The 27849-nt window shown below is 46.2% G+C and overlaps 1 protein-coding gene across 1 annotated transcript; it reads right to left on the bottom strand.

The window, feature by feature from the left end:
• Positions 1–404: 404 nt before the first annotated feature.
• Positions 405–27073, bottom strand: LOC147609419 (APO protein 1, chloroplastic-like). The gene is made up of 3 exons (XM_086787592.1): positions 26824–27073; positions 26371–26732; positions 405–1733 (listed from the first exon to the last, which is right to left on the bottom strand). The coding sequence occupies exons 1-3, from the start codon at positions 26878–26880 to the stop codon at positions 755–757; spliced, it is 1398 nt and encodes a 465-aa protein (XP_086643718.1). The 5' UTR covers positions 26881–27073; the 3' UTR covers positions 405–754.
• Between the last annotated feature and the right edge of the window lie 776 nt (positions 27074–27849).

Raw genomic sequence — 27849 nt, 5'->3', positions numbered from 1 at the left:
TAAGCATGTGGAGTTCCTCTACATGGACATAATGAGAAACATAGACAGCCGTGGGATGGCCTTTTTTAAGTGGCATCATAAGGGACATGGGTTCCCAAGTGGCATCAGTACAAACCAAACACATAAATATATAATCTATACGTAAGTCAGTTAAACAAAATCTAGATAGACACTGAGGAATACCAGTACAACATTAATAATAGTATTATGACAGCCACTAAAGCAATAGAATCACTAATCCTCTAGATATCAAAGAAACCACATCTCTCTGCCACGCACAGAAGACTTCAGTCATTAAGAGTGAATTCCGTGCGACTACTAGACATAACAACATGCGTCCATTCTTTTGCCTTCTACATATATGTGTATGTAGAAGGCAAAAGCATCCAGGATCGTACATGGAATCTGTCAAAATCATTCAAATTACATAACATAATCCATATGACAATATGGTCAATAGCTTTGGGCCAACCAGTAGGTGTTGTTCATTTTAGTGTAAGCTGCCTGTTAACGGTCACAAGCATGAATGGCATGCGTAGGTATGTGTGGATGTGGACAGGTGCAAGCACATGCTCATGGGATGTACATAACTCTTCATATTGTTGTAGCTACGAGTCTATTCATTTCACTTTGACAATCCATCTATTTCTAATTATATACACATACAAATATTAAGTTTGCATGCACATGGGCCCATGCATGTGTATACATACACTTCCTCTCTGGCCATCTCGAGTTTTCCAAGCCAATCATACTACACTGCATTTTCAGCCTCGTAAACTTCAGGAACAACCACGTCCATTCGCATCAATGCCTTGTACTTGCTCGGAACTGCTGCTCCAGCCTGCACACACAGCTCAACAATGGCAGGAGTCTGCCCATAATACCTTCTCATTTCATTCAGTAAAAGTGGAGCTTCTAGATTTGGCACATGCCAAACATACTTGGGTGGTATCAGATCATCAATTCCTGCTACTTGCCAACCATGTTGCCCTTGCCGCCATTGATGTTTGAACTCTCCACACACCCGTACCTTGTGGCCACGTGGGCCAATATGCACCTCTGGGCAATACCCACAAACCCTCACTGAATACTTCTTCCTTAGCTGTTGTGCACCATTCCTCATGATCTCCCATATTCTCAAAGTCATTTCAGCTAACTGAGCAACCTCCTCAGAGCTCAAAGAAGTCATCTCCATATCCACGAACACAAGCTCTTCCCGATCTCTCCAGTCTGAACTATCCTTTTCACATTCATTCTCGAAGTCCTCATCATCGTCCACCTCTGCGCTGGCATCAAGACTATCCTCTTCTCTCATTAAAAAGGTGCCAGCAGACTCATCTTGAGTGTTTGAACTGGCATCCTCTTTGGAACCATACACATACAAAGCATCAATCTCCTGTTGGAGTTCAAAATAGAACTCGCCCGCCTCGATAATCCTCCTACCGGCCACCCGCACTGGGTCGGTCCTTCGCAATGTGGGGTACTCAGGAAGATCTACCCCTGCCTGGATGCACAGTTCCACCAATGCAGGTAATCTTTTCACTTTAAACCTTTCCTCATGCCTAATTAATTTGAGCCTGTCATGAGAATGATAAGCATCAAGATTGGCAATCACATCGTAAACACTTCCATTTGTCCAGACATGCCTAGAGCGTCTAGTGTCACAACCTGGACCATCACAAGTTGCAAGCTCATGCCCTACCGGGCCAACATGGGTTTGGGTGCAAAATCTGCAAAAACAAGCATATTCAGTCTGTAAGGTGAACTTCAGACCACATTCCAGAAAATAAAAAGCCGCTCACACACTGCAGACCAGAGATTCCAACAACTTTGCAAAAGCAAAAATAAAACATGACTTAGCCAGGAAGAGAAATGCAATAACATGGTTGACTAATACATAAACGACAACAGGCCAGGGGTCAGCTGCATATGGCCTGGTAATCAAGAGCGCCCCCCAATATCCACATAATACAAATTTGGGTAAAACCTTTGTCATGTGCATCAGCAATGCCATGGACCTTCTCAAGACTAAAACCAGAAGGGGCAAGCAGATAAAGACTATGAACCAGTAGAAGATGGACATGGAGCAGGACTTGTAGCAAAGCATGGATCAGAAGGGCTGTCGGCTGCATGGAGGCTGACATCAGCAGTACCAAAAGGCTGTCGGCTGCAGGGCAGAAGGTGCTGGCAGCAGGCGCATCAAGAGATCCAGTCTGGCTGCATTTATTGGATATTAATGAATTATTAACTGGCCGACCAGCAGTCGGCCAGTTCCCCATTTTGTCCAAGGGGCTATAAATAGCCCCCCTTGCTCTTTGTTTAAGGATTCTCTCCCACTAGGGGATTGGATCATTAGAGGTCCCATAGGGGACAGATTTTAGGGTTTATTACCTTTTTATGAAGGCAGCCCATGGCTGCAAGGATATGTACCTTTTTGTACCATAGTATATACTGAATTTCCAGCACTTCTCTCTCTCTCTCTCTCTCTCTCTCTCTCTCTCTCTCTCTCTCTCTACCTGCGTTTTTGCATCAGATGGTGCGTTTTTGCATCAGAAGGTTTTCAAGAGTGTTTAGGGCTGAAAGAAGACTACCCAGAGCTTCCGCGTATGACATTGGTATCAGAGCATCAGGCTCAGCAAAGCTAAACACTGACTCAGTCCCAGATGATGGTGTACAGGTCCAAGGTACAGGAAAGTACACGGATTCGAGGCCCAAGGCGGGAACACAGATCGGGAAGAACTCCCAGGAGGTTTGTTGGTGGTGTTCCACAGAGCCAAATGGGGATGGCAGTTCCGTGAGCCAGATGGGTTCTAAGGGAACGGTCCCAAGGGAGGTTGATCCTCCAAGGGTGATGTGAGAGTGCCAGACTCAGTTCCAGGAACGAAGACCAAGACGGTGTTCAGAGTCAGGGCAGGAATGGATTGTGGACTAGAGGAAGACCAGATGCATAGATCTTCATCAGAGACAGAGTGGTTTGGAGAACAGATCGGATTTTCAGAGAAAAAGGTTTGCCAGGGATGGAAGGTGACAGAGGGACTTCGGGACAGGATTGGGATGATGACAGTCATCCAAGAGCAGGTTGGATTCCCGTCATCAAGTTTAGCAGAGGGGGATGTCATGTGCATCAGCAATGCCATGGACCTTCTCAAGACTAAAACCAGAAGGGGCAAGCAAATAAAGACTATGAACCAGTAGAAGATGGACATGGAGCAGGACTTGTAGCAAAGCATGGATCAGAAGGGCTGTCGGCTGCATGGAGGCTGACATCAGCAGTACCAAAAGGCTGTCGGCTGCAGGGCAGAAGGTGCTGGCAGCAGGCGCATCAAGAGATCCAGTCTGGCTGCATTTATTGGATATTAATGAATTATTAACTGGCCGACCAGCAGTCGGCCAGTTCCCCATTTTGTCCAAGGGGCTATAAATAGCCCCCCTTGCTCTTTGTTTAAGGATTCTCTCCCACTAGGGGATTGGATCATTAGAGGTCCCATAGGGGACAGATTTTAGGGTTTACCTTTTTATGAAGACAGCCCATGGCTGCAAGGATATGTACCTTTTTGTACCATAGTATATACTGAATTTCCAGCACTTCTCTCTCTCTCTCTCTACTCTCTCTCTACCTGCGTTTTTGCATCAGATGGTGCGTTTTTGCATCAGAAGGTTTTCAAGAGTGTTTAGGGCTGAAAGAAGACTACCCAGAGCTTCCGCGTATGACAACCTTAGACCACTTGAGCAAAAGCTTACTAGCAAACCAGAAAAAATCATGAAGAATCAATGGATTACCAGGCATATTACTTGGAGTGCAGTGTGTGGAGTTAAGCTCTCTAGACTAACTCCATCGTTTCCTAGAGTCTAATTTCTCGGTTTTTTCCATTTTTCTAAGCTTTTTTCAAACAGAATCGCATTCCTAGTGTGAAGTCCTATAGCCATCTAACCCCTACAGTCAAGCATAAACATGGAACATAGAGAAACTACCATCTAGCTCACCGCCCAACCATAAAGCCATTCAGGCTCACCCCCGAGCACGGGGATAGTAGCATCAGAGACATGGCTCCATGCGCAAAGTCCTTGGCGTCCCATACGACCAGAACACACCCATCAAACGTAAGCACCGAGTAGTCTCAAGGCCTCGAGTCAATGTATAAGGAGCTCTCTCTCAAACCAGCTCATAAAGTCACTTACATAGGCCTCCTATAATCTAGGAGCCAAATATAGCACACGTCTCCTAATAGCTACTTATCCCCACTTAAGATGCCTCACCCATAGGCTATGGTTAACCTAACCTGAAGGTCTTAAAGCCTTGGGACGTAGCATATTTCCCCCCTTAAGAACCATGGATGTCCTCAACAATGAATCCGGGGAAGCGACTCTTTAGACTACGCATTACTTCCATGTAGCTTCGACCTCAGATCGTCCTTTCCATTTGATCATGTATTCTGAATAAATGGTACGCCAAGACCGTCTAGTACGTTGATCTAGAACTAGCTTAGGTTCCATTGGAATATACCTAGTCATGTCCTCGAGATTAGGGATCTCCTTCAGTGGCACAATCTCATCACTTTCACTCAAACGTTCCTTTAAACGACTAATGTGAAACACAGGGTGAATCTTGATTCCAGGAGGTGGTGCTAACCGGTAAGCCACATCACAAATCTTCTTTGCGATCTCATAAGGACCACAACATTGAGACGATAACTTGTAATGCTTGCCGGTCTCCTCATCGTCTTAGAGTCTTTTGGGACTTTGAGATATACCCACATGCCTTCATGTGGGACTCTCAAGGTCCGACATTGGTGGGCTCTTGGACATCTAGAAAGTACAAGCTTTGGGAATGGGGGATTATCCAATACAAAAGATCTAGTGCCTAAAGCTTGGTCTAGGTGCTTGAGATGGTTTCTTGGACACAGAAATGGGCATTGGAGCTCAAGTGTCAAGTGGAAAGCATGTATGGCAAGCTCTCGAGGATTTGGGAGGGATCTAGTATTGAAACATGGCTATACATGGTGCTCACATAAATTTCTAATAAGGTGGTGTTGGAATTTCATCTTCATACGCTGGCTGCCATGTCGTTGACCTCTCGTTGAATATCCCATAAGCTAATGTGGCCTCCTCCAAACACAATATAAATAGAGATAAGGGGGCTCCTTCCCATTATCCCTCCACCTTTATGGTGGGTTTAGGGATGAAGGGAGGGGGAGCCCCCGGCCGGTTGGGCCTCGTGCGTCATCGCGTGTTTGCCGGCTGCGCCTGTTTCAACATGGTATCTAGAGCCTGTCTCGCCATCCTCTTCGCCGTCTGCTGCTGTTGCTGCCCCGTGTGTACAAGCCTGGCCATGGACAAGCCAAAAGTGTGCGCCTCTGAGCCTAAGCCCGCCAGTAGAACCTCTGAGCCAAGCCGTGTGTAGTCGTGGGTCAAGCCGAAAATTGTGAGCCTCTGAACCCTAAACTCCTCGTGCCTCTGAGCCAAGTCCTAGTGTAGAGCCTCTGTCGTGATGGATGAGTGTCACCAGCATTCGATGACGGGAGGGTGTTGGAATTTCATCTTCATACGCTGGCTGCCATGTCGTTGACCTCTCGTTGAATATCCCATAAGCTAATGTGGCCTCCTCCAAACACAATATAAATAGAGATAAGGGGGCTCCTTCCCATTATCCCTCCACCTTTATGGTGGGTTTAGGGATGAAGGGAGGGGGAGCCCCCGGCCGGTTGGGCCTCGTGCGTCATCGCGTGTTTGCCGGCTGCGCCTGTTTCAACAGGTGGAACACAAAGGATCACACTCCTAAAATCTAGGAGGGTTTTTTTTGGGGGGGACAACCCCCAATGGAAATTTCATTTGTGTCATTGCATCTATAAGCTAAGCAAATGGGGGTACTTGCTGAAGCACCTTCGATAGAATGTCAACAAGTTGAGATAGTTTTAGAGTTGAAGTTTATGGTGGGACCATCTCTTAAATTAGGACATGTGGCAGGATTGTGGATCAAAAGTAGCCTCACACTTGTCACCTCAACTCAACGCTTGTCATTATAGCTTTACTTGCCATTCTAGCTCATGAGAGCCCCAAATCTATAAATTGAAGCCCTCTCTCTTCATTTGAGCAGGCTCTATTGCTACAAACTAGCCTCTATCATGTTGGCAACTCTTCTCTATACTTGGTGGTCCTCTACTCCAAGGTTATGGCCCTCTACACTGCCAGACAACCCTAATGTTGGCTGCTCTCTTTCTCTCTCTCTCAAGCTGCGCATGAAGTATATCAGTTGTTGGGGATTGTTTTGAAGGCTTCCATCCGAAGAAATATTGAAGGCAAGGGTATTTAATCCTTGTATTATGATTTTCAGCCATTCGCCATTTGTCTTCTTAATTGGTTATATATGGACAGCCATTGGACACTTGCTATTGCCATTGGGCATGAAATTGAGCCATTGGACACTTCTTATTGCCATGGGGTATTGTATCTCAGCCATATTGGCTTATGAACAACTACAGGGCTTATGATTCAGCCATATGGGTTCATGAACAGTTTTATGGGCTTATGATTAAGCCATATGGGTACATGGACAGGTTTATGGGCTTATGATTCAGCCATATGGGTTTGTGGACAGCTATGTGGGCTATTGGATAAGCTATGTTGGCCGGTATCCACATGGAATACACATTTTCTTGGCATTTCCATGGGGCTTTTTGATGACAGCCCGTGTATATGAATTATTCACGATTGTATGTGTATAAATCTGGAACATCTGCTCCCCCAAAGCTTGTACATGATATTTTTCTCCTTGGGTAATAAAATACTCCAAGGGGGAGGTCGGCCCATTCCGGCCTCTATGTGGTGTCAGATGTGCCCATCTCTCTTTTACAGTTTTGTGGAATTAAGTGGCATACGTTTAAGGATGTCGCCAATCTAAGTGTTTAATTGCATTAATAGTCCAGTGTTTTGTGAGACCCCTACTGAGTGTGTCATGTGCAAGATGTGCATGCTCATTCTTAGGGCTATTTCCTAAAGGGCAGCAGATAAAGAGGACTTTAGAACCACATTTTGGAGCTGCAGCAGCTCGGCATGGGCAAGAAGATTGAAGAAAAAACCAGGAGGCTATCGGCCAGCATTCATGGAGGGATATCTGTGTCGGCTGCAGAAGCAAATGGGGGATTTGTCTAGGGGACCTAGCCGACAGCAGGTCGGCCAGCCCACTAGTGTTTTCAAGGCCTATAAATAGGCATTTCTAGGCTCCTTGGTATTCATTCAGTCCCTCCTTGGGATTGGGTCATAGACTAGGTTTAGTTAGGTGATTTTCCACCTTTTCAAGGCAGCTTCTGGCTTGCAAGATGGAGATGGCGTGGAGGAGCAGCCGACTGTAGAAGAGCAGAAGCAGCCGCCCTGGTTGTAAGAGTCGCCTGGCTGCAGAGAAGGAGGAGCCGACTAGCTGTAGGAGCAGCCTCCTGTGGATAGTGGGCAGTACGCTGAAGGTTTAACGCAACCACCTGCAGCAAATCCAATCGCCTGCAGAGGTGGAGCGCAGTAGTCCTGATGGAGATGGCAGCCGCCTGTCGGAAAATGAGCTCAAGAGATGGACGCTGGCTGACCCCTACGAAGGTGGTGGCTCCTTTTTGTAAATGTTTCAAATTGGACTCGGTGGTTCTGCTGTGAGCGAGTCGGCTCAAAATGTACTAGGTGTCTAAGATGGTAGACACGCACGCACATGTTTGGTTAATGGATACTCCAATGTATCATTAAGGGGGAGTGTTGAGAGGTAGCGATTGCAATTGTGCAATGCTACATTGATATGGGTGATGGTGGGTGATGGGTGAGTTGTGAAACACCTCGATTAAGAGGGGGTGTTGAGAGATGTAATCGCGGTGATGATGTGTGTATGTGGGAAAGCACCCTAGAGGTGAAAGATATTGTGACAAGATAAGAATGCCACATGTAATATTGAATGGTGTGTGAGTATTGACCAAAAGAAGTGGAAAAGAGAGTGCCACATGGATGATGACATGTAAAGTGGGATAAGGTTAGAGAGCCTATATCATTGTATGGTTCATTTGTGATATGCAATAGAATTGAGTGTTGAGTGTGTAATCTCTCTCTCTCTCTCTTAATTATGTTACTTAATCTCTGTCTATCACCATGACCAATCCCATTTTAGGATTATTTAACATCAAATCCCACTCTTATTTGTGGCACTCCACTATTAAAGAGTGTGAGCAATGGGTAAACTCTACATTAGAGAAAAACAAATGATAAAGCCAAGGGATTGCTCCCCGGCATAGCGGGCACCAAACTCGAGGGGTGAACAATGGATTTAGGCATACCATGATGCTTGAAAATATTAGCAAGAAAAAGCTTTACCATATGATCAGTTTTAATGGTTTTCTTAACGGGCAAGAAATGAGCTTGCTTGCTAAACCTGTCCACAATGGTCTAAATAGCATCATTCCCATGCTGGGATCTAGGCAAGTCCATAATAAAATCCATAGTAATACTTTCCCAAGGTTGCGAGGGAATAGGCAATGGCTGAAGCAAACCTGGAGGTTTTTGCCTGTCAAATTTCACCTTTTAGCAAGTAATATATGCACGCACATAAGCCTCAATGTCTTTACGCATGCTTGGCCAAAAGAAATATCTCTAAATCATGCGTGTAGTAGGCATAATACCTCTATGACCAGCATAAGGTGGAGCGGACATTCGTCCATAACCTTTGGACGCAAATCCTTCACCACACATAGGCAATTATCCTTCATAAGATAACCCTCGTTGATAACATAAGAGGCATGTGAATGACCAGCCATCAAATCAGTCCATATATGGCAAAAATCAGCATCCAAATAATACAAATCTCGCATAGCAGATAAGTCGCCACCATGAGAGGCCATTGAGACTGCAGCTACATAAGGCCTCCTGGATAATGCATCGGCCACCACATTTTTCTTTCCTGGAATATGCACAATCTGAAAATGAAACATGGAAAGAAAGTTTGCCATTCTCATTTGCTTCTCCGAAAGCTTTGTTTGAGATAGAAAATATCTCAAGCTTTGATGATCTGTCTTGACTACAAATTCAGCCCCAAGAAGATAATGTTTCCATATCTTTAAAGCATGAATTATAGCCAAGAGCTCTTTCTCATAGATATCCATATGAAGCTCAGCATCATGCAAACGACGGCTCTCGTATGCAACTGCATGCCCTTCTTGATTTAGGACAGCATCTAGCCCTAGAAATGTCCATGGCATCTGTGATGCACATGACATCCCCCTCTGCTAAACTTGATGACGGGAATCCAATCTGCTCTTGGATGACTGTCATCATCCCAATCCTGTTCCGAAGTCCCTCTGTCATCATCCATCCCTGGCAAACCTTTTTCTCTGAAAATCCGGTCTGTTCTCCAAACCACTCTGTCTCTGATGAAGATCTATGCATCTGGTCTTCCTCTAGTCCACCATCCATTCCTGCCCTGGCTCTGAACACGGTCTTGGTCTGGAACTGAGTCTGGCACTCTCACATCACCCTTGGAGGATCAACCTCCCTTTGGACCGTTCCCTTAGAACCCATCTGGCTCACGGAACTGCCATCCCCATCTGGCACTGTGGAACACCACCAACAAACTTCCTGGGAGTTCTTCCCGATCTGTGTTCCCGCCTTGGGCTTCGAATCCGTGTACTTTCCTGTACCTTGGACCTGTACACCATCATCTGGGACTGATTCAGTGTTTAGCTTGGCTGAGCCTGATGCTCGGATACCAATGTAACGCGCGGAAGCTCTGGGTAGTCTTCTTTCAGCCCTAAACACTCTTAGAAACCTTCTGATGCAAAAACGCACCATCTGATGCAAAAACGCAGGTAGAGAGAGAGTAGAGAGAGAGAGTGAGAAGTGCTGGAATTTCAGTATATACTATGGTACAAAAAGGTACAAATCTGTACAGCCATGGGCTGCCTTCATAAAAAGGTAATAAACCCTAAAATCTGCCCCCTATGGGACCCCTAGTGACTCACACCCCTAGTGGGTGGAATGACTAATTCATGAGCACTTGAGCCCCTTTTATATGTGTCTTGGACAATGTGGGAGCTGGCCGACTGCTGGTCGGCCAGTTCAGAATTCTTCTAATGCTCTTTTTAGCACATCCGACCAGATCTGCTCCTGGCTCAAGATGTGCATGCTGCTGCCCGACTGGTCACACTCTAGCGCCTGCAGCAGCCGACTGCCACTTTTACCATCTTATGATGCGTTTCAGCCGCCTGGTTCTGTGAGCATCCTTTTGGTCCTTCTCAATCCTTGCTCCAAGTCCTGCTCCAGTTTACACTGCCATCAGTGCTCTATGCTCTGTGCTCTGTGCTCTGTCATCCTGGTTCATAATCTTTATCTGCTTGCCTCTTCTGGATCTAGCCCTAGAAATGTCCATGGCATCTGTGATGCACATTGTTGGGGTAAAGGCGTTATGCCCACCCTTATAGTGTGTACAAGCCCATAAGTTATAGTACATAGTACACTTAGTACTTTTAATGTACTAAGTGCACTATGTGTACTAGTGCAATATACATGTGTGATAGGGGAGTCACACACTCATGCTATTGATGAGTTGACTTATCCCCACAACTCTCTCTCTCTCTCTCCCTTGCTTCTCTGTGTATGTCTCCCACATAACTCTTAACCCTAATTCTCTCCCATCAACTGGTATCAGAGCCCTGGAGCAGTCGTACTGGTCGTGCTGAATTCTGATCTGAGGGTTGCCTTCTTCTTTTTTGGTCGCCTTTCTCTGCCCAGCCAACCAGCGTGGGCTGCCCAACAGCCACGAGGTCTAGCCAGGCTTGCGTGGAAGGAGCAGGTGGAGGAGTTCTATGTGAACCTGTGTTAGCTCAGTGCTGGGCGTGAACGAAAGCAGCATCACTACCCCCCTTGCGTGTAGCGCCAGCGCTAGGCGGCAGCAGCAAGTAGCCTACGCTGCCCAACAGGCCAGCCCAAGTTGCGTGTAGCGCCAGCGCTAGGCGAAGCTAGCCAAGCGATGACGTAGAAGGCGAACCCAGGCGGACAGCCATTTTCTGCGTTTTTTTTTTCATACGAAGGCGTGTCAGGCGCCACCCGACTCGTCGACTGCAAGTGTAGGCGCCTGGTCGTATGTAGCGCTGCTACTCGGTGAAGAGGCCAGAAGCGAAGCTGGGGTTTTTTTGGAATCTCTTGAAGCTCTTCAGCAGAGGTGAAACCAGGAGTTTGTCACCCAGTCGTCCTCGTCCCTACCTGCACAGCTGCAGGAGCATCAGCATCTGCATCAATACAGCACCAGCATATTCATCACGCCCCCCCCCCCCTCCTGCAACAGAAATCAACCTGCAAATCAGAGAAATTCAGAATTTCATAGGTACTTGCCTTTAATTTTTGCGAATTTCTTATCAATTAAATCAATTGAGCAGGTACAGGTGCCCAATTGCTCAATTTTTGAGCAAAATTGGCAAAATTGGGTGACATTGGTCACAATCAGGATCAATTTGCAGGAAATTGGTCACAATCAGGTTCAATTTGCAGGAAATTGGATGTCGAAATTTGGGGCTTTTGATGTAATTGTGCAATTAAGCACTCATACATGCTGTATGATGTGAAAAATCGCACATTTGGGCAAAATTGCAGCAAATTGCAGTGCAAATCAAGGGGCTTTTGTGCCGATTTGGTTGATTTGCATGCAGGCAATCGCGTTTGATGCTGTGGATAATGTGTTGATGCCTTACAAGCACTCAATGTGCCTGTAAATCAAGGGGCTTTCATGTATTTGATGTATATGTGGCCAGGGGGAAGCATCGTGAACACTCTGGATGCCTTCATGTGCGTCAATGTACCATGTATGATCAGAAATTGATCTCAAATCAAGGGGCTTTTCAAGTTTGTATGCTTGTTGAGCTTGGCAAAGCAGCAGGCAAGACATTTATGCCTTGAATCCTCAAAAATCAGCTTGCAGTCAAGGGGCTTTTGCCCAATTTCTGTTCGGAACTGTTGTATGCAGTGTTCGTGACTGTTAAAGTCTGATTTTCACTCATTTGGACAGCCGGGAGAGCAATTATTGCTATTGTACCTGCTGGTACAGATTTGGCACAGCTTTGTGCATGTTTTGGCATGGCTGTACACTGTTTTGAGTGACCAAAAGGTTCAATTTCAGCTGCTGAACTTGCCGATACAGGTTTGGTACATCATTGGTGAGCACTTGGTACTGCTGTACAGTACTTTGGAAGGGCAAAAGAGCACATTTGAGGTGCTGTCCAAAATCTGCAGCAACCAGATTTTGGTGTTTTCATTACATAAAGTGGGAGAAAAGTTGCATTCTTGCTTCCGCAGTGGGAGATAAAGCTTGGGAGAACAACTGTGAGCACTTTGTGTGCTTTTGGTGCAGTGTTTGCACATTTTGCAGGGAGTCAGGCATTGACAGGTTGCATATTGCTATGGCAACCACAGGTGAGAGCTCTTCATTGCTTCACATCAAGAAGCTTGAAGGCTCGCAAAATTATGATATTTGGCAAACCCAGTGCTACAATGTGTTGCTTCAGAAAAAGCAGCACAAGCCTATCAAAGAAAGGGGTGTGATGCCCGCTTCTCTTACTGCTGAAGAGTGGGAAGATATGGATGAGCTGGCAAGATCTACTATCATGTTGTCTGTGTCAGACTCATTACTTTTCAGCATTCGTGAAGAGAAGACAGCTTGGGGAATGTGGCAGAGATTGCAGGACTTGTATGCCCAACAAAGTGCCTCAAGCAAAGTGTATTGGTTGAAGAAACTCATAGGTCTTCAGATGAAGGAAGGGGCGTCTATGACAGCCCATCTAAATGAGTTTAATGGTATTGTCAGCCAGGTCATCAATCAAAAGTTGGCAATGGACGATGAGTTCAAAGCCACTTTTTTGTTATGCACTTTGCCAGAGAGTTGGGACACATTCAGGACAGCCACTAGCAATTCGAATGCTATGCTGTCATATGCAGATGTTGAGGGTGCTCTTCTTCAAGAAGAGATGAACAGGAAAAACAACTCTGTTGGAAAGTCCAATGCAATGAATGCACGTGGGAGATCCCAGCAAAGGGGGAAAAGCCAAGAAAGGGGAAGGAGCAAGTCTCGCTCCAAAAAGGATTTGGAATGCCATTATTGTGGCAAGAAGGGACACATCAAAAAGCAATGCTACAAATGGAAAAATGATCAAAAGGAAAAGGGAAAAGGCAAAGACAAAGAGAAGGATGAAGCCAAAGATGTAAAGCCAAAGGGCAAAAGTGGAGTCAAGATCGAAGAAATCAATGTGTCACATGCAGGTGGCAGTGAGGATGAGGTCCTATTTACCTCTTGATGCCCATTCACTTCTTACAGGTGGTCATGGTATGCACTCATGGATCATTGATTCAGGTGCCTCCTTTCATGTCACAGGTTGCAGAGACTTGTTTGTCAGGTACACTGCTGGCAATGAAGGAGTGGTTTATTTGGGTGATAACCATGCATGCAAGATTCTTGGCAGAGGTGATGTGAGGCTTGTATTTTCAGATGGCTCACAGCTTATGCTCCATGATGTCAGGCATGTGCCTGAGATCAAGAAGAATCTGCTTTCTACTGGACAGCTTGATGATGCTGATTATGTTACCACATTTGGTAGTGGAAAGTGGAAAATTAGTAAGGGCTCACTGGTTGTTGCCAGAGGCTCTATGGTGGACACTCTTTATTTTATGCATGCAAGTGTTTGTCACCATGCTAATGTAAATGCAACCGAGCTGCCGGAAATTTCTATGTGGCATAGCCGGTTGGGACACATGAGTGTCAAGGGAATGGAGCAATTGTCTCGTTTGGGTTACTTGCCTTCTCTAAAGTTTTCAAGTTTTCAGTTTTGTGAGCATTGTATATATGGTAGGCAACTACAGTGCCCGCACAAGAAAGCTCTTGGACAGAAAGATGCTCAGTTAGAGCTTGTGCATACAGATGTATGTGAAATGCCTCAGCTTTCTTTGGGAGGGGCAAAATATTTTGTGTCTTTTATTGATGATGCCACACGCAAGGTGTGGGTTTATCCTCTTCGTTTGAAGAGTGATACATTCTCAGTGTTTCAGAAGTTTGTTGCTCTTGTTGAGAATCAAACTGGCAAAACACTGAAAGCTTTGCGTTCCGACAATGGTGGAGAGTACATGTCCAAACAGTTTCAGGACTTTTGTGATGCTAAAGGCATCAAGAGGGAGCTCTCTACTCCTTATGATCCTCCACAAAACGGGACAGCAGAGAGGATGAACAGGACCATACAGGAGAAGGTCCGTTCTATGTTGTCACATGCTGCATTACCTCATGGTTTTTGGGCTGAAGCTGTTATGACAGCCGTTCACCTTATAAACAGGTCACCTAACACGAGGCTTGGTGGGAAAGTGCCAGAAGAAGTATGGACAGGGAAGCCTCCGTCATACAAGCACTTGAGAGTGTTTGGTTGCGTTGCGTACGTGCACATACGTAGGGAAATGCGCACCAAACTTGATCCTAAGTCTCATAAATGCATATTCCTAGGATATGGTGACAGAGGTGAAATGGGGTATAGACTTTGGGATCCCATGAATAGAAAGATCATACGCAGCAATGATGTCATTTTTGATGAAACATGCATGTATAAGGAGCCTGCAAGGCAACAGGAGCCTGGCAGAGTCATCTTTGATGATGATGGACATCATGGACAACAACAAAGGGCTGTAAATCAGCCATTACAGCAGGAAAACCAGCCCTTAAATGGTGCTGAAAATGGTCCAAATGGACAGCCAGAGATGGCAGAAGATATCCCTATGGATATACCACAGTTAGAGGAGATACCGGGCATGATTTTTCAGCCTTATGGCATGGAACAGGAGCCACCAATGGGTGATATGCAGGCTGGACAGCAACCTGCAAATGATGGTCATTGGGTACGGAGGTCCACAAGACCCTCCAGAGTCCCTGACAGGTTTGTTCTAGGGGTTGACTACTTGATGCTCACTGACTGTGGGGAGCCCTCATGTTATAAAGAGGCTTTACAGAGGGCAGACAAGGCTCTATGGGAGCGTGCCATGAAGTCAGAGATGGATTCTCTGCATAAAAATGGAACTTGGAAGTTGGTGCATTTACCTGCAGGCAAGAAGGTTTTGCCATGCAAATGGGTATACAGGCTCAAAGTTGCACCAGATGCAAAGCCAAGATACAAAGCCAGGTTAGTGGCTAAGGGCTTCAAGCAGGAATATGGTGTGGACTTTGATGAGATCTTCTCTCCAGTGGTCAAAATGACCACACTTAGAGCTGTGTTGGCTTTGGTTGCGCATGATGATCTGGACTTGATTCAGATGGATGTGAAGACTGCTTTTCTTCATGGTGATCTCCATGAGGAGATATATATGCAGCAGCCAGAGGGTTATGCAGTGAGTGGAAAGGAGAAGCTTGTATGCAAGCTGAAAAAGAGTCTTTATGGGCTCAAACAGGCACCAAGAGAATGGTATCATAAATTTGATACATTCATGAAATCTCAGAAATTCAGGAGAAGTGACATAGATCACTGCTTATACACCAAGAAAGCTTTGGATGGCAGTCTATTGATCCTCATCTTGTATGTTGATGATATGTTGATTGCCGGGAAATCTCGTCAAGAGATGGATGCCTTGAAGCAGAGGCTGCATCAAACCTTTGATATGAAGGATTTAGGTGATGCAAATCACATTTTGGGTATGCGGATACTTCGGGACAGAAATCAGCATGTGTTGTATTTGTCTCAGAAGGAATACATTGGCAAAGTCTTGCAGAGGTTCAATATGGACGGGGGGAAGAAGACTAGTACTCCTTTGCCTCCATATGTGAAACTCAGTGCTATGGACAGCCCACAGTCAGATAGAGACAGGGCTGATATGGCCAAGATTCCGTATGCTTCAGCTTGTGGCAGTCTCATGTATGCCATGGTTGCTACTAGGCCGGACATTGCATTTGCAGTGGGAGTGGTTTCTAGATACATGGCCAACCCTGGCAAGAAGCATTGGGAAGCAGTGAAAGGTGTCATGAGATACCTGAAGGGCACACAGGATATGTGCATATGTTTTGGCAAACAGGATGCATTAGTGCATGGTTATACGGATTCGGATTATGCCGGTCATCCAGATAACCGGAAGTCTACTACCGGTTATGTATTTACATTCACAGGAGGTGCTGTGTCATGGATATCCAGGATGCAGAAGTGCACTGCCTTATCTACTACAGAGGCCGAGTATATTGCAGCCACAGAGGCTTGCAAGGAGGCATTATGGCTATCTCGGTTAGTGGTTGATTTGGGCTATACAGGGGATATTCCATTGTTGCATTGTGACAGTCAGAGTGCCATCCAGTTGGCAAAGAACCCTGTCTTTCATGCAAAGACGAAGCATGTGGATGTGAAGTATCACTTCATCAGAGAGGTGATAGAGAACAAGCAAATTCAGCTTGTTAAGATTCATACGGATGACAACCCGGCTGATCTGTTGACAAAGAGTTTGCCTCCGGAGCGGTTTGCTCATTGCAGACACTTGATGGGCATTGGATGAGGCCAGTTTCAGCCTTGATATGGCCTTGTATATTATCATGTACATGCTGATTTTTTCTTTTCCTTTACTTAAGGGCACTTTGCCTTTAAGTGGGAGGTTGTTGGGGTAAAGGCGTTATGCCCACCCTTATAGTGTGTACAAGCCCATAAGTTATAGTACATAGTACACTTAGTACTTTTAATGTACTAAGTGCACTATGTGTACTAGTGCAATATACATGTGTGATAGGGGAGTCACACACTCATGCTATTGATGAGTTGACTTATCCCCACAACTCTCTCTCTCTCTCTCCCTTGCTTCTCTGTGTATGTCTCCCACATAACTCTTAACCCTAATTCTCTCCCATCACACATGACAATTGGTGAGACCAAAAGGCATTACCCAAAATTCATATAGTCCAAAGGCTGTCCTGAATGCAGTTTTATGGACATCTTGTGGCACCACTCGTATTTGGTGATAACCACTCTTCAAATCAAGTCTGCTAAAACAAGCCGAACCATCAAGCTTATCCAAAATGTCATCAATACGCGGAATTGGGAGTCTATTCTTGATGGTAAGCTTGTTTAAAGCTCTATAGTCCAATCACATGCGGAATGATCCGTCCTTCTTTTGAACAAGAAGCACAGGAGAGCAATAAGGTGAGGAACTGGGCTGAACCAAACCTTTGTCTAAAAGCTCATTTACCTGCTTCATGATCTCTTCTTGTTGTGCAGCACTCACTCGGTATGCGGGTTTGTTAGGTGTAGAACTACCTAGCACAAGATCTATGCGATGATCTTTAGGCCTTTGGGGAGGTAATTCTCCTGGCAAAGTAAATACCTCATCTAAAGATCAGGGCCCAAAGAAGAACAAATTCGGCTTAACCCCGGAGCAAAGAGAACAATATGCCAAGGAGGGAAAATGTTTTTCTTGTGGTAGCAAAGACCACATGTTTCGACAATGCCCTGCCCGCAAACCAAAGCACGAGAACAAGTAGACCAAGGCTAATGTACATGTAGTTCCCGATGTGCAGGGAAACGGACAAATCAAGGATCAGCCCGCCTTATTCATGTTTGATGACTGTGCAACCGATAACTTCATCTAAATGCAAACGGCAGCTGCATTGGGTATTGAGGTTGAGAACATGGGACCTCAGATTGAAGCCGAAGCTGCTTTTGTTGGTAAAGAGGTGCAGGTTACCCCATTGATAGGGAAGTTGCGCATACATATCCAAGGCTACCTTGATAATGAACATTTCCTAGTTGCACCACTAAATGGATGTGATGTATCGTTGAGCAAGCCGTGGCATCATAGGCTTGAGCCCCGCAAAGAATACAAGACCAATATGATTTCTTTTATGCATAAAGGCCGCATGCATTTTATTGATGCTGGCAAAGAAGGGGATTCCATCCCACTTGTATCACACATCCAAATTAATAAAGCAATCAAAAAGAGTCTTTCTGCGTACTTCGTTTTTGTGGGTCTCTCGGAAGTTCTTTTTAGGTGGTTGTCCACCCTTTTGCAGATTTGGGACAGCCTTGTCTTTCCCCTTTGAACCGCCTTGATCCTGCTTAATTTTGAGCACCAATTGCTCCGTAGCAAGAGCAGAAGCTGTGAGCTGTTGCAAAGTATGTTTCGGGTGCAATTCAATGCCCGAACGATATGCTGGTTGCAGTCCAGAGCGAAACTTCCTCTTTCTTTCATCCTCCGTGATTTGCATAAAAGGAGTTACTTCCAGCAACACTTTCCAAAACTTGTTGACATACTGTTGCACGCTTTCATTATCTCTTTGCTTAAGCCTGTCCCACTTTTGGGTGAGAGTTTGCTCCGCATTTGGTGGCAAAAACTGAGCATAGAATCTATCCTTAAATTCCTTCCACGTGCAAATGGGGTCCTTGGTGATCTTTTCAGTGGTCCACCAATGAGCAGCGGTCCCTTTCAAAAACATGCTAGCATGGCGTACTTTTGACTTCTCAGTGAAGTCCTCATCGCTAAAGGCAATGTCAAACTGTGCCACAAATGCTAACACTTTAGAAGCATCATGCTCTCCATGAAAAACATCAAACTTGACAGATTTGTCACCTGCTTTAAATTCCTTGAGCTTTCTGGCATGAGGCTCATGGTCTTCTCTTTTTCTTTTCCCCTTATCCAACGGGGCAGCCCTATCTGCATGGGCTCCATGGGCCGTCATAGAAGTTTCATGAGGCATGGTGGCATGTGCTCCACGAACTTGAAACTCAGATGCATGTGACTTTCCTACATAAGGCATTGTCTCTCCATGAGACAACTCAGAACGCAAAATTCTTCTAGTGGGAGACCTGTCACCCTGACCATGGGATACATGTCTTGAATGCATGTGACTTTCATGCCCTCCATGAGCACTAGCATACATATACCTGTCAGGCTTTGTGCCTTGTGGAGAAGACGCATGACGAGAGGTGACTGTCACCTCTTCCTTTTGCATAAAAGACCTCAACCTTTGAGATGCGGGATCTCCATGCTTCAAGCGGGGTGGATTTCTGAATTTCAGCTCTCCGTCGTCCCCCTCTTTGATATCACCTTTGCGGAGGAGGTAGGCAAGTGCAAACTCCCTTGGCTTCTTGCCTACTTCCCGTGCCATGGACTCAAAAGTCACATCAACCATTGCATCGGCTTTCCTAGCTTCAATGGCACTTTGCACATAGGCAATGAGGCTCTTCTTCTAGCATGACTGTCTTTCCTCGAGACAGTTGATACTTTGATTCACTATCATTAACCCTTTCAAGGGGCTTGTGCCTTCCTCACAGAGCATCAAAACCACGCGAGGCACTTGATGGGCCCCTTGAATTAGGCACTTCCAAAGGGTTGCCTTGGCTGTCCATTGTGTTAAGTGTGCTAAAAGTGGGGTGTCCAGTACACAGGTTTGTTTCCCCACTAAGAAGAGGGAAACAACCGTGCTCTGATACCAATGAAACCGATCCCATCAAGTGGGAATAGACTCCGTTGGACTCCCGATCTCAACACCTTTGGACCGTGGTTCTCCAAGAGCTTGGACTACCCGGCACCGAACGGGTGTTGGCCGTAGAGGGAGTCGAGAGTCCCTTATCAGATTTATCACAAAGTACTTTACTTAAATCTGAAATTCACTTACTTGTAGCTTGCAGATGGAAGACCAACACTCGGATGTGTCTGTCTGTGTGCAGCTACTAGTGGGGAACACCAAGGCCCAGCAGCCTGTCGAAGAGAGGAGGAGGAGCTGCCTGTGTTGAAGATGTAGCCACTTGAAGAAGGAAGACGCCGCCTATGGAAAGGAGGCACAACCGCCTATAAAGGGAAACAACCACCCGCTGTGTAGGACACAGCCACCTTCTTGTGGAGAAGGAAGAAGAGTAGTACCCGCCACTTTGAAGAGAAGTTATCTGCAAAAGAGATGAAGCGCACAGTTGACTGCCGCTTGCTGGAGCTGAAGAGTAGCCTGCTGGTGGTGGACAACTACTTGGCTGCGGAGCACAGCCTGTTGGAGAAGAACACACACAGCCTGCTGATGATGGACTTACAGCCGGCTGCTGTGGTAGGCTGTGCAGCAAACTGTAGGGTAGCCGCCTGAGGGCATAGCGCTGCTGGCTGGAGAACAGGCGCACAGCCGCCTGCTGTGGTAGACAGCGCAGCCTGTTTGGCTGCCTGTCTGGAGGCGCACAGCCACAGCCGCCTGGCTGCTGAAAGTAGAGGAGATGGCGTGGAGGAGCAGCCAACTGTAGAAGAGCAGAAGCAGCCGCCCTGGTTGTAAGAGTCGCCTGGCTGCAGAGAAGGAGGAGCCGACTGGCTGTAGGAGCAGCCTCTTGTGGATAGTGGGCAGTACGCTGAAGGTTTAACGCAGCCACCTGCAGCAAATCCAATCGCCAGCAGAGGTGGAGCGCAGTAGTCCTGATGGAGATGGCACCCGCCTGTCGGAAAACGAGCTCAAGAGATGGACGCCGGCTGACCCCTACGAAGGTGGTGGCTCCTTTTTGTAAATGTTGAAGGGGGAGTAAACAATTGGATTTGGCTGGCCCCCCGCGTTTGCATGTGGGCAGCCAGTTCCATGGTGGTGTCGGTAGGTGACCATGCACCCACTCCCACACACACACACGTCGAGGGTGGCTCCCCACCTTGGCCCCTAAGTGAATGCCCAAAGGGGGTGCCCACTTTTAAGTGAGTGTGAACATATAACCTTATAAAACAAAAGGTTAGAATATAAAATATTAAACCAACATGTGCGATATACTTACCACCTGTTCACATGCAAAAAATCTCGTCAGAAGACAGAGCAAACTTCACGCTCAGTAAGTGACACGTCAAACAGGCAAACACAAAAATACAAGTCATGCGAAAACAGTTTCAAACATGCAGAACATGAGTGCATGTGCAAATAGTATCATGGACATATCTCCCGTTCATGGAACAAGTACAAAATATCTGTCGGGCACAAAAATGGCACGACGTAAAACATAAATCCTGGTCTTCCTATGGAGTGACAGTCCCGTAGGTAAAACACAATTCCAGGCACGAGCCTCCCTATGGAGTGACAGTCCCATAGGCAAGACACGGCACGAATACTGGCTCTTCCATGGCGTGACAGTCCCATGGTTCGAACACAGTCCAGGTCATACACGGGTGGCACCAGTCTGGCTCCCGTCCATATGACGCCATCCTGCTTAACACACGGGTGGCACCAGTCTTAACACACGGGTGGCACCAGTCTGGCTCCCGTCCATGTCAAGCAAAAATACTGGCCTCTTCACATGAGACACTGGCCTGGCCTCAAGTGAACGAGACACAAAAACTAGAGATGGACCAAATGGTCGGCCAATTGGTGACAATAAGTTGCATAAATCTTCAAATCAGAAGGACTAGATTGTGGAGTCGTAATCACTTGAAAAGCATCTACGAAGTCTCGATCATCTGCATATTGATTTATTAAAGTTGTTGGGATGTCGATTTAAACTTTAGAAATCGCCATTGCTAAGGCTTGAGGCATTCTGCTAAGAGCATCAGCAACCACATTAGAAAGACCAAAGAGCATATGTAATAGCCATATGGAAGTTTACCAAATACTCCACCCATTTGCCTTGTCATGCATTCTTAACTAGTTGAATGAAAATTTACTTCAAGGAATGATGATCCGACTTCACAACAGAATCTGCTCCTAAAAGATACTATTTCCAAGCTCGATAAGCACGAACAATTACCAAGAACAACTTATCATATACTAGATAACGTGTTTTAATTGCGGAATGCTTATGACTCTCGAAGACAATGGCTCAGCCTTGTTGCATAAGAATTGTGCCAATTGCAATACCAGAAGCATCTGTCATAGCTTTAAAAGGAAAAACAGGATCTACGATTGCCATTACTGGGGTTGTTGTTAAAGCAAACTTTAGCTTATCAAAGGTGTGAGAAGCATCTTCTATCCATCAGAAAAGTTAAGTGCTAACTTTAAAACCTCTGTCAAAGGTGCTACAATCTCCGAAAACTTATTAACCTTTGTATGGTAAAATTGGCAAGACCTAAGAAAGATCTGCATCATGAATATTTTGTGGTGTTGGCCATCCTAAAATAACTTTGTATCTTCTTAAAATCAACGGAAATGCCATTAGTAGCTGAAATGATGTGCCCAAGATACTCTAGTGCTACCTTGAAAATTTCACTTTTCTTTGGATCGACAAAAACTGCATTGTCGCGCAATATCTGAAAAACTTGATGCATATGCCTTTTGTGCTCATCGATTATGTGCAAGACAGTGCACACCTGACCACAGTATTGGGTCCCAATTACCCTCTGTAGGGCCCCCACCACGGATGGTGTATTTGCCTTATTAGAATGATGTGAATCTGAAAAGAAAATACAAAATTCTTGACCTTTCTTGGCTGAGAAAACTCTGCCCTTGACCTGCAGTACTCCACCCCTTTGCTTAGCAACTCCCTTGGCTTGACTAGCCCTTGTATGCTTGAGCTCTTGGTGAAGAATGAGATTAATGAATGGGATTGTGGGCTCTCCCTTTTATAGTACTCCTACTACACCTGAGAAAACTCTGCCCTTGACCTACAGTACTCCACCCCTTTGCTTAGCAACTCCCTTGGCTTGACTAGCTCTTATGCTTGAGCTCTTGGTGAAGAATGAGATGAATGAATGGGATTGTGGGCTCTCCCTTTTATAGTACTCCTACTACAGCAGTCGGCCAGCATAAAGCTAGGCGGCCAGCATTTAATGCTCCCACGACTGAATCCAGCATAAAATGCTGAAAAAATCACATTAAATGCTGCGTTTTTTTCCTAACAGGCTAAGAATGAAGCGCCTGCTTCTGATTGGCTGGACAAGGCATTTGCAATCATCATTAGGGCTGGGCAGCCTGTATGGGCTGCCCCATACTTGCCCTACAGCCATGCAAAGGCTGTATTCTCCTGAAATCTGCCTTTAGCTTGCCCCTAGGGCTGTCCTACAGCCCCTCCATGGCTGGTGGGTTCAGCCAGGGCCTTCCTGGTCCTCATGGAGGTGGTTCCACACCATCCCCATGCCCACACTAAGCCTTGGGGTAGCCCTATGGGCTGGCCGCTTGCTCCAAATGCTAACTACTCAGTGATCTGGCATCCGGTACCATACCAGATACACAGAATCACTGACATCATTCCAGAGGGAGACTCACAGCACGGACTAGCACTGTTTCATGTGCAGGACAGTGCACACCTAACCTTAGACTACTGTGCAGGACAATGCACACCTGACCTCGGACAACTGAGATGGATCCCTGGTTGACTCATCCCGGACTGGGCTCACATGGGACCAGTTCACCATCCCAAGTCCTGCACCTTCTGTACGTAAATGTCTACATGGCATCCAAGTGCGGGATGCACATGACAAGCCAAGGGGTCTCTCTCTCTCTCTCTCTCTTCGCAAGCAGATTTTGTTTTCGAGAATAGGATACAGAGGATCAAGCTACTTATGCACAGGATGATGTTCTTGGAAGAGATGTGTTGTGCTCTTCATCTTGGACTTATGTGTATTCAGGGATGGCTTGACACATCCTCTTTCTTTCTCTCTCTAGGTTTTTGGCACTGTGATTGGATGGTGCATATGTGGTGTATCTGTCATGGAAACAGGCCTATGGTTTATGGATACAGGTCTATGGTTTATCAGATACAGGTTTTTGGTTTCATGTGGAAAGCATGTCTTTGGATTCATGTGAATAGGTTCTAGTTTTCTCGAGGTTACATGCAAGCTGTGACTATAGGAAGGACATGTGGTTTGGTACAGCCCTACTGCTGTTTGGGGAAGGGTTGTGGGATCCATGATACCAATGGAGAAGACCTTTTCAAGCAGGGAGGTGTCGTACAGGTGTGCCTTCTCTATAGAATGCTTTGCTGTAATAGCCAGAGTTCTTATTGGGAAAGTCCTGGGTGAAAAGCTAAAAGGAATCCTATTGGTAGAGGATTCGACAAGTTGTACTTTGTACTCATATTTGATCAAGTAAAGAAATACCGCAAGGGGCGCCACTGCGTTTTGGGGCCAATCGGTGTCCTTGTACTATTTGCAAGAGCATTCTAGCTCCCCTGTTTGTTTTCCTTTTCCAAGTTCCCAAGGGTGATGAAGTGTTTTGTGTGCGAGTGTTTATTCCACCGCCCATCAAATTTCTGAAGGCAGGTTTCATCTTTACTTTTGTCACATAGACCATCAGTTTAGAACCTATGCCTAACCTGTATAAGTGTGAGTGACACTCCTGCGCTTCGCTCGGTTGCATGACCAGTTTCACCCCAAGAAGTCATCTTCTTCCTCCTCTACCCAAGAGGGGGCCCTCGTTTCCAATAACACCTCTACCCACAAAGGGCAGCAAGGGAAGGGGAACAGCAACCCAAGCTGAAAGTCCACGGCTTCCTTTGGAGGGAGAGCCGTGGAAGGATTTCCTCCTTGCCCGTATCTCTTTGTGCACCCCTGAACTTTTCTGGAGAGCACCATACTCAAGGTGAATCATCATGGAGGCCCACACCCACAAATTTGGCTCCGTCGAGGACAAATCTGTTGCCAGCCTTCTTCGTGCCTGGGCCTTTCTCTGTCCTGCCCTCTTCCAAGCTCCTCCCTTCACCGATGAGGAGCAACTTTGACAACCCATGATCTGGAACCGCTTCTTCCACCTCCCAAGTGGCCACTAGCTTGGGGCTGACACTACACTCCGTGGGGCCAGTTGAATGCACCACCAGCCCAGTCCTTTGGTGATTGGTCTGAGCGCCTCTCTAGGCTTTGGGGAAACCGGAAGCTTACCCTTTGATATCGACTCGGCCATTCCACCGAATTGGTGGACCCCTCTGCCAGCTCCTCCCACCCACCTCAATGGGTGGCAATCTTCTCCCGTTATGACATTCCTCTCACGATCTTCACCATTGCAGAGGGTATCCTGCCTCTTGCCTTTGAGATAGACTGCTAGGGCCGCCTCCAGCACATGGGCCCCCCTTCGGAGGACGATTGCAATGCTCTGAAGCCGAGAGTCTAGGTTATCGGCTTCCACAACCACAGGTTGCACATCAACCCTTCTCCAGTCACAGTTGCAAAGCAACCCCTGTTAGTGTCTCTGGCTTTAGGAGAACCAACCTCTGCCCCGTCTTCAGTCGGACCCAAGAGCGAGTGGTACTGCAAGACCCCACACTACCTCCAGAGCACTCAGGTTTTCATTTCTTCAAGTACTCAACCAAGTGGGGTAGGGTGGATCCGGGGACAGTTTTCGGCTTAGGACGGTCACACTTTTCCTTTGGCAGCTTGCTCACAGGAGCCTCACATTCAGTGCTTGGTTGGCGATTGGCAGACGGCCGGCTTCTTGCTCCACGTGTGGATTCCAACAGGAGTCTCACCCTCACTGCCTTTGGGATTGCCCAAAGGCACAACATATTTGGTGGCGGATCCTCCAGCTCTTCACAGCAGATCCGGGGACTGCCCGGGCAGTCACTTTGGGGACCGTGGAAGCAGGCCCGGCCCTTCTATGTGAGGAGGATGGTGATGGCATCACACTCCCAGCTTACACACTCCATGAATTTATCCAACACTCCTATGGCCCCGGTGTCCCCCTGGACCCCTGGCACCCACACTGACCAGCGATGGGAGATCATTAGCAGCATCGTGACCTACACTGTGGTGAAGCCATTGAGGGCACTCACACCTCTAGCAAAGACCATCAGTTGCATCTGGATGGACATTATCCACACACTGCATGGACAGTGGGACCGATTGACATGAGACTCGGGCCGCATGATACAATGCCGAGTGTGGCTTTTTCCCCTCCCCCAGGATGTGGTCTCCCTCCGAGAGCAGCTAGCCATGGAGGGAGTGTCTCCTCTCTTTTAGTCCACCCATGGACGGATGTTTTTTCTGTTATCTAACAGAAGGATCTTTTTCTTTTGTGGGTGGGATTGCAAATTAATGCAAGTCACAAATTAAATGCAAAGTTAGAAGCACAATGTTTGGCACATCTGGCAAGTTCATTGTAAACTAGGTTAGGTTGAGAGAATCAAATCTTCTGTTGTCATTCTTTTCCCTCTTTCTATTCGCTATATATTTTCACCTTTGTGCTTTGAAATAGTTCCAAAAATCACAATTCTGTTAGTGCTATTCTGACTCCCAATGAGAACTTGTCCCCTTAGTGAATGGCATTTGTTACAAAGCTGAAATCATCTCGGAACTATGGTAAAGGGCGTGCCAATTAAAGACTTCCTAATAAGGACCTGTGGGGCCATCCAGGCTACCCATTAGGTATAGACAAGCAAACTTGCACGTCACTCTGCCCCCACAACGGCATGGGTCGATGTTACCAGCCTTATTATACATAGATGGATTCTCAAGTAATTTCATAATTCACATGGTTAAAAAGAAGCTTACATGCATACTTTGACAGGAACTACTTCCATTAGCTTGGCCACCAGCTGCAAGAGAGTTTTTCTGGCTTCAAAAACCGCATGTGCAACTGGGACTAGTTCGGGTACAAGCAGTCCATTGCCTGGAGGAAAGGAGGGGTCTTCCAAGGGCTTTTTGGGTCCCTTCTTTGACAAAAAACCACCCCTTTTAGGATTTGTGATGAAGGGTTTCTTCTTGTGCTTGGGTGGAACTGGTGGAAGGTCTGTGTTCTGGGTCTGCACACGAACACCACCACTACCATTACCACTACTACTGGCTCTTGCATTTGTTGAGAAAGGAGCCCCCCTTCTTCTTGTGGCATAGCAAGCTCGAAGCTCATGCAAACCCTGCAACAGGCAAGAGAAAACATTGTGAGCATAGAAAAGGGAGCTCAAATGCAAACCAGCGAGAATGTACTGAGGGAAAGGTTCAGTAGACCTTCCAAAGGGAGGAATCCAGATAGCTTATAGCATTGGGATGAGCTCGCATGTCCATTGATTCCAAAGAGTTTGATCCCTCTCTCTCGAATTGCTGTCTGCTAACTTCTTGCTAGTTGCGCTCAAACCTAATTTCCATCCTCCCCCATTCGCCTCTTTGCATCTCATGGAGTCATGGGATGTGCCCCCGTCCGAAACATAATCCAATCTGCAAATTACAAGTAAAACATACCTAATTTTAACATGATCCAAAGAAAACAAACCACCAAAAATCAAGTGTATTAAACTCTTCCCTTCCTCAAATTCATGTATAAATTTCCTTTTTTTTTAACCAATAGTAAGTCTTTAAATCCAGACCCATTTAAAGAAGAAATCCTGATTGAGCACACCCCCTAGTCATAAGCTTTTACTTGTCTACATTCAAAAGTTTACATAACAGATTCCATCTATTTTCCTCCATCACAAAACTGGACTGTTGTCCCAAGAGATTTGGTAACCCAATTGAATGCAGGCTTCCATCATGGTTTCAGTAGTGCATCCTCTAGGGGTTTGCTTCTCCAACACATCCCCCTTTTTTGACTAGATTCTGACTATAGGCCTTGTCCTAACAGGGTTCTCTATGAATGCCACAAATGTGTAGTCGCCAGATTCTGACTAGAGAGGGCAGTCTAATGTCTTGCTGAATGGGAGAGTGGTTGGGGGGTTTGAAATTAATAGGTCTGTGAGGCAAGGTTGCCCTCTTAGCCCCCTCTTGTTTGCTATTGCTTCTTATCCTTTGATAATGGTCTTGGAAGATGACTATATAAAAGGGAGAATAACTGGATTGAAGCTGAGAAATAGTGAGCAACTGGTCATCCAATGCTTTGCCGATGATTCACTGTTGTTTTTGAAGGTTGATAACAGCAATATGAGACAGGCTTTGTCTATCATACATGAGTTTGTAGAGGCTTCTAGATCTAGGTGTAATATTCAGAAATCCAAAATCATGATTCTTACTGAGGATAATGATTTTGAATTGGAGAGGTGG

Source organism: Cibotium barometz, chromosome 51 (genome assembly GCF_041138505.1).
Source record: "Cibotium barometz isolate CiBa-2024 chromosome 51, ASM4113850v1, whole genome shotgun sequence".
Lineage (NCBI taxonomy): Eukaryota > Viridiplantae > Streptophyta > Polypodiopsida > Cyatheales > Cibotiaceae > Cibotium > Cibotium barometz.
The sequence above is the reverse complement of the archived record's forward strand: the minus strand, read 5'-3'. Positions and strand labels throughout refer to the sequence as shown.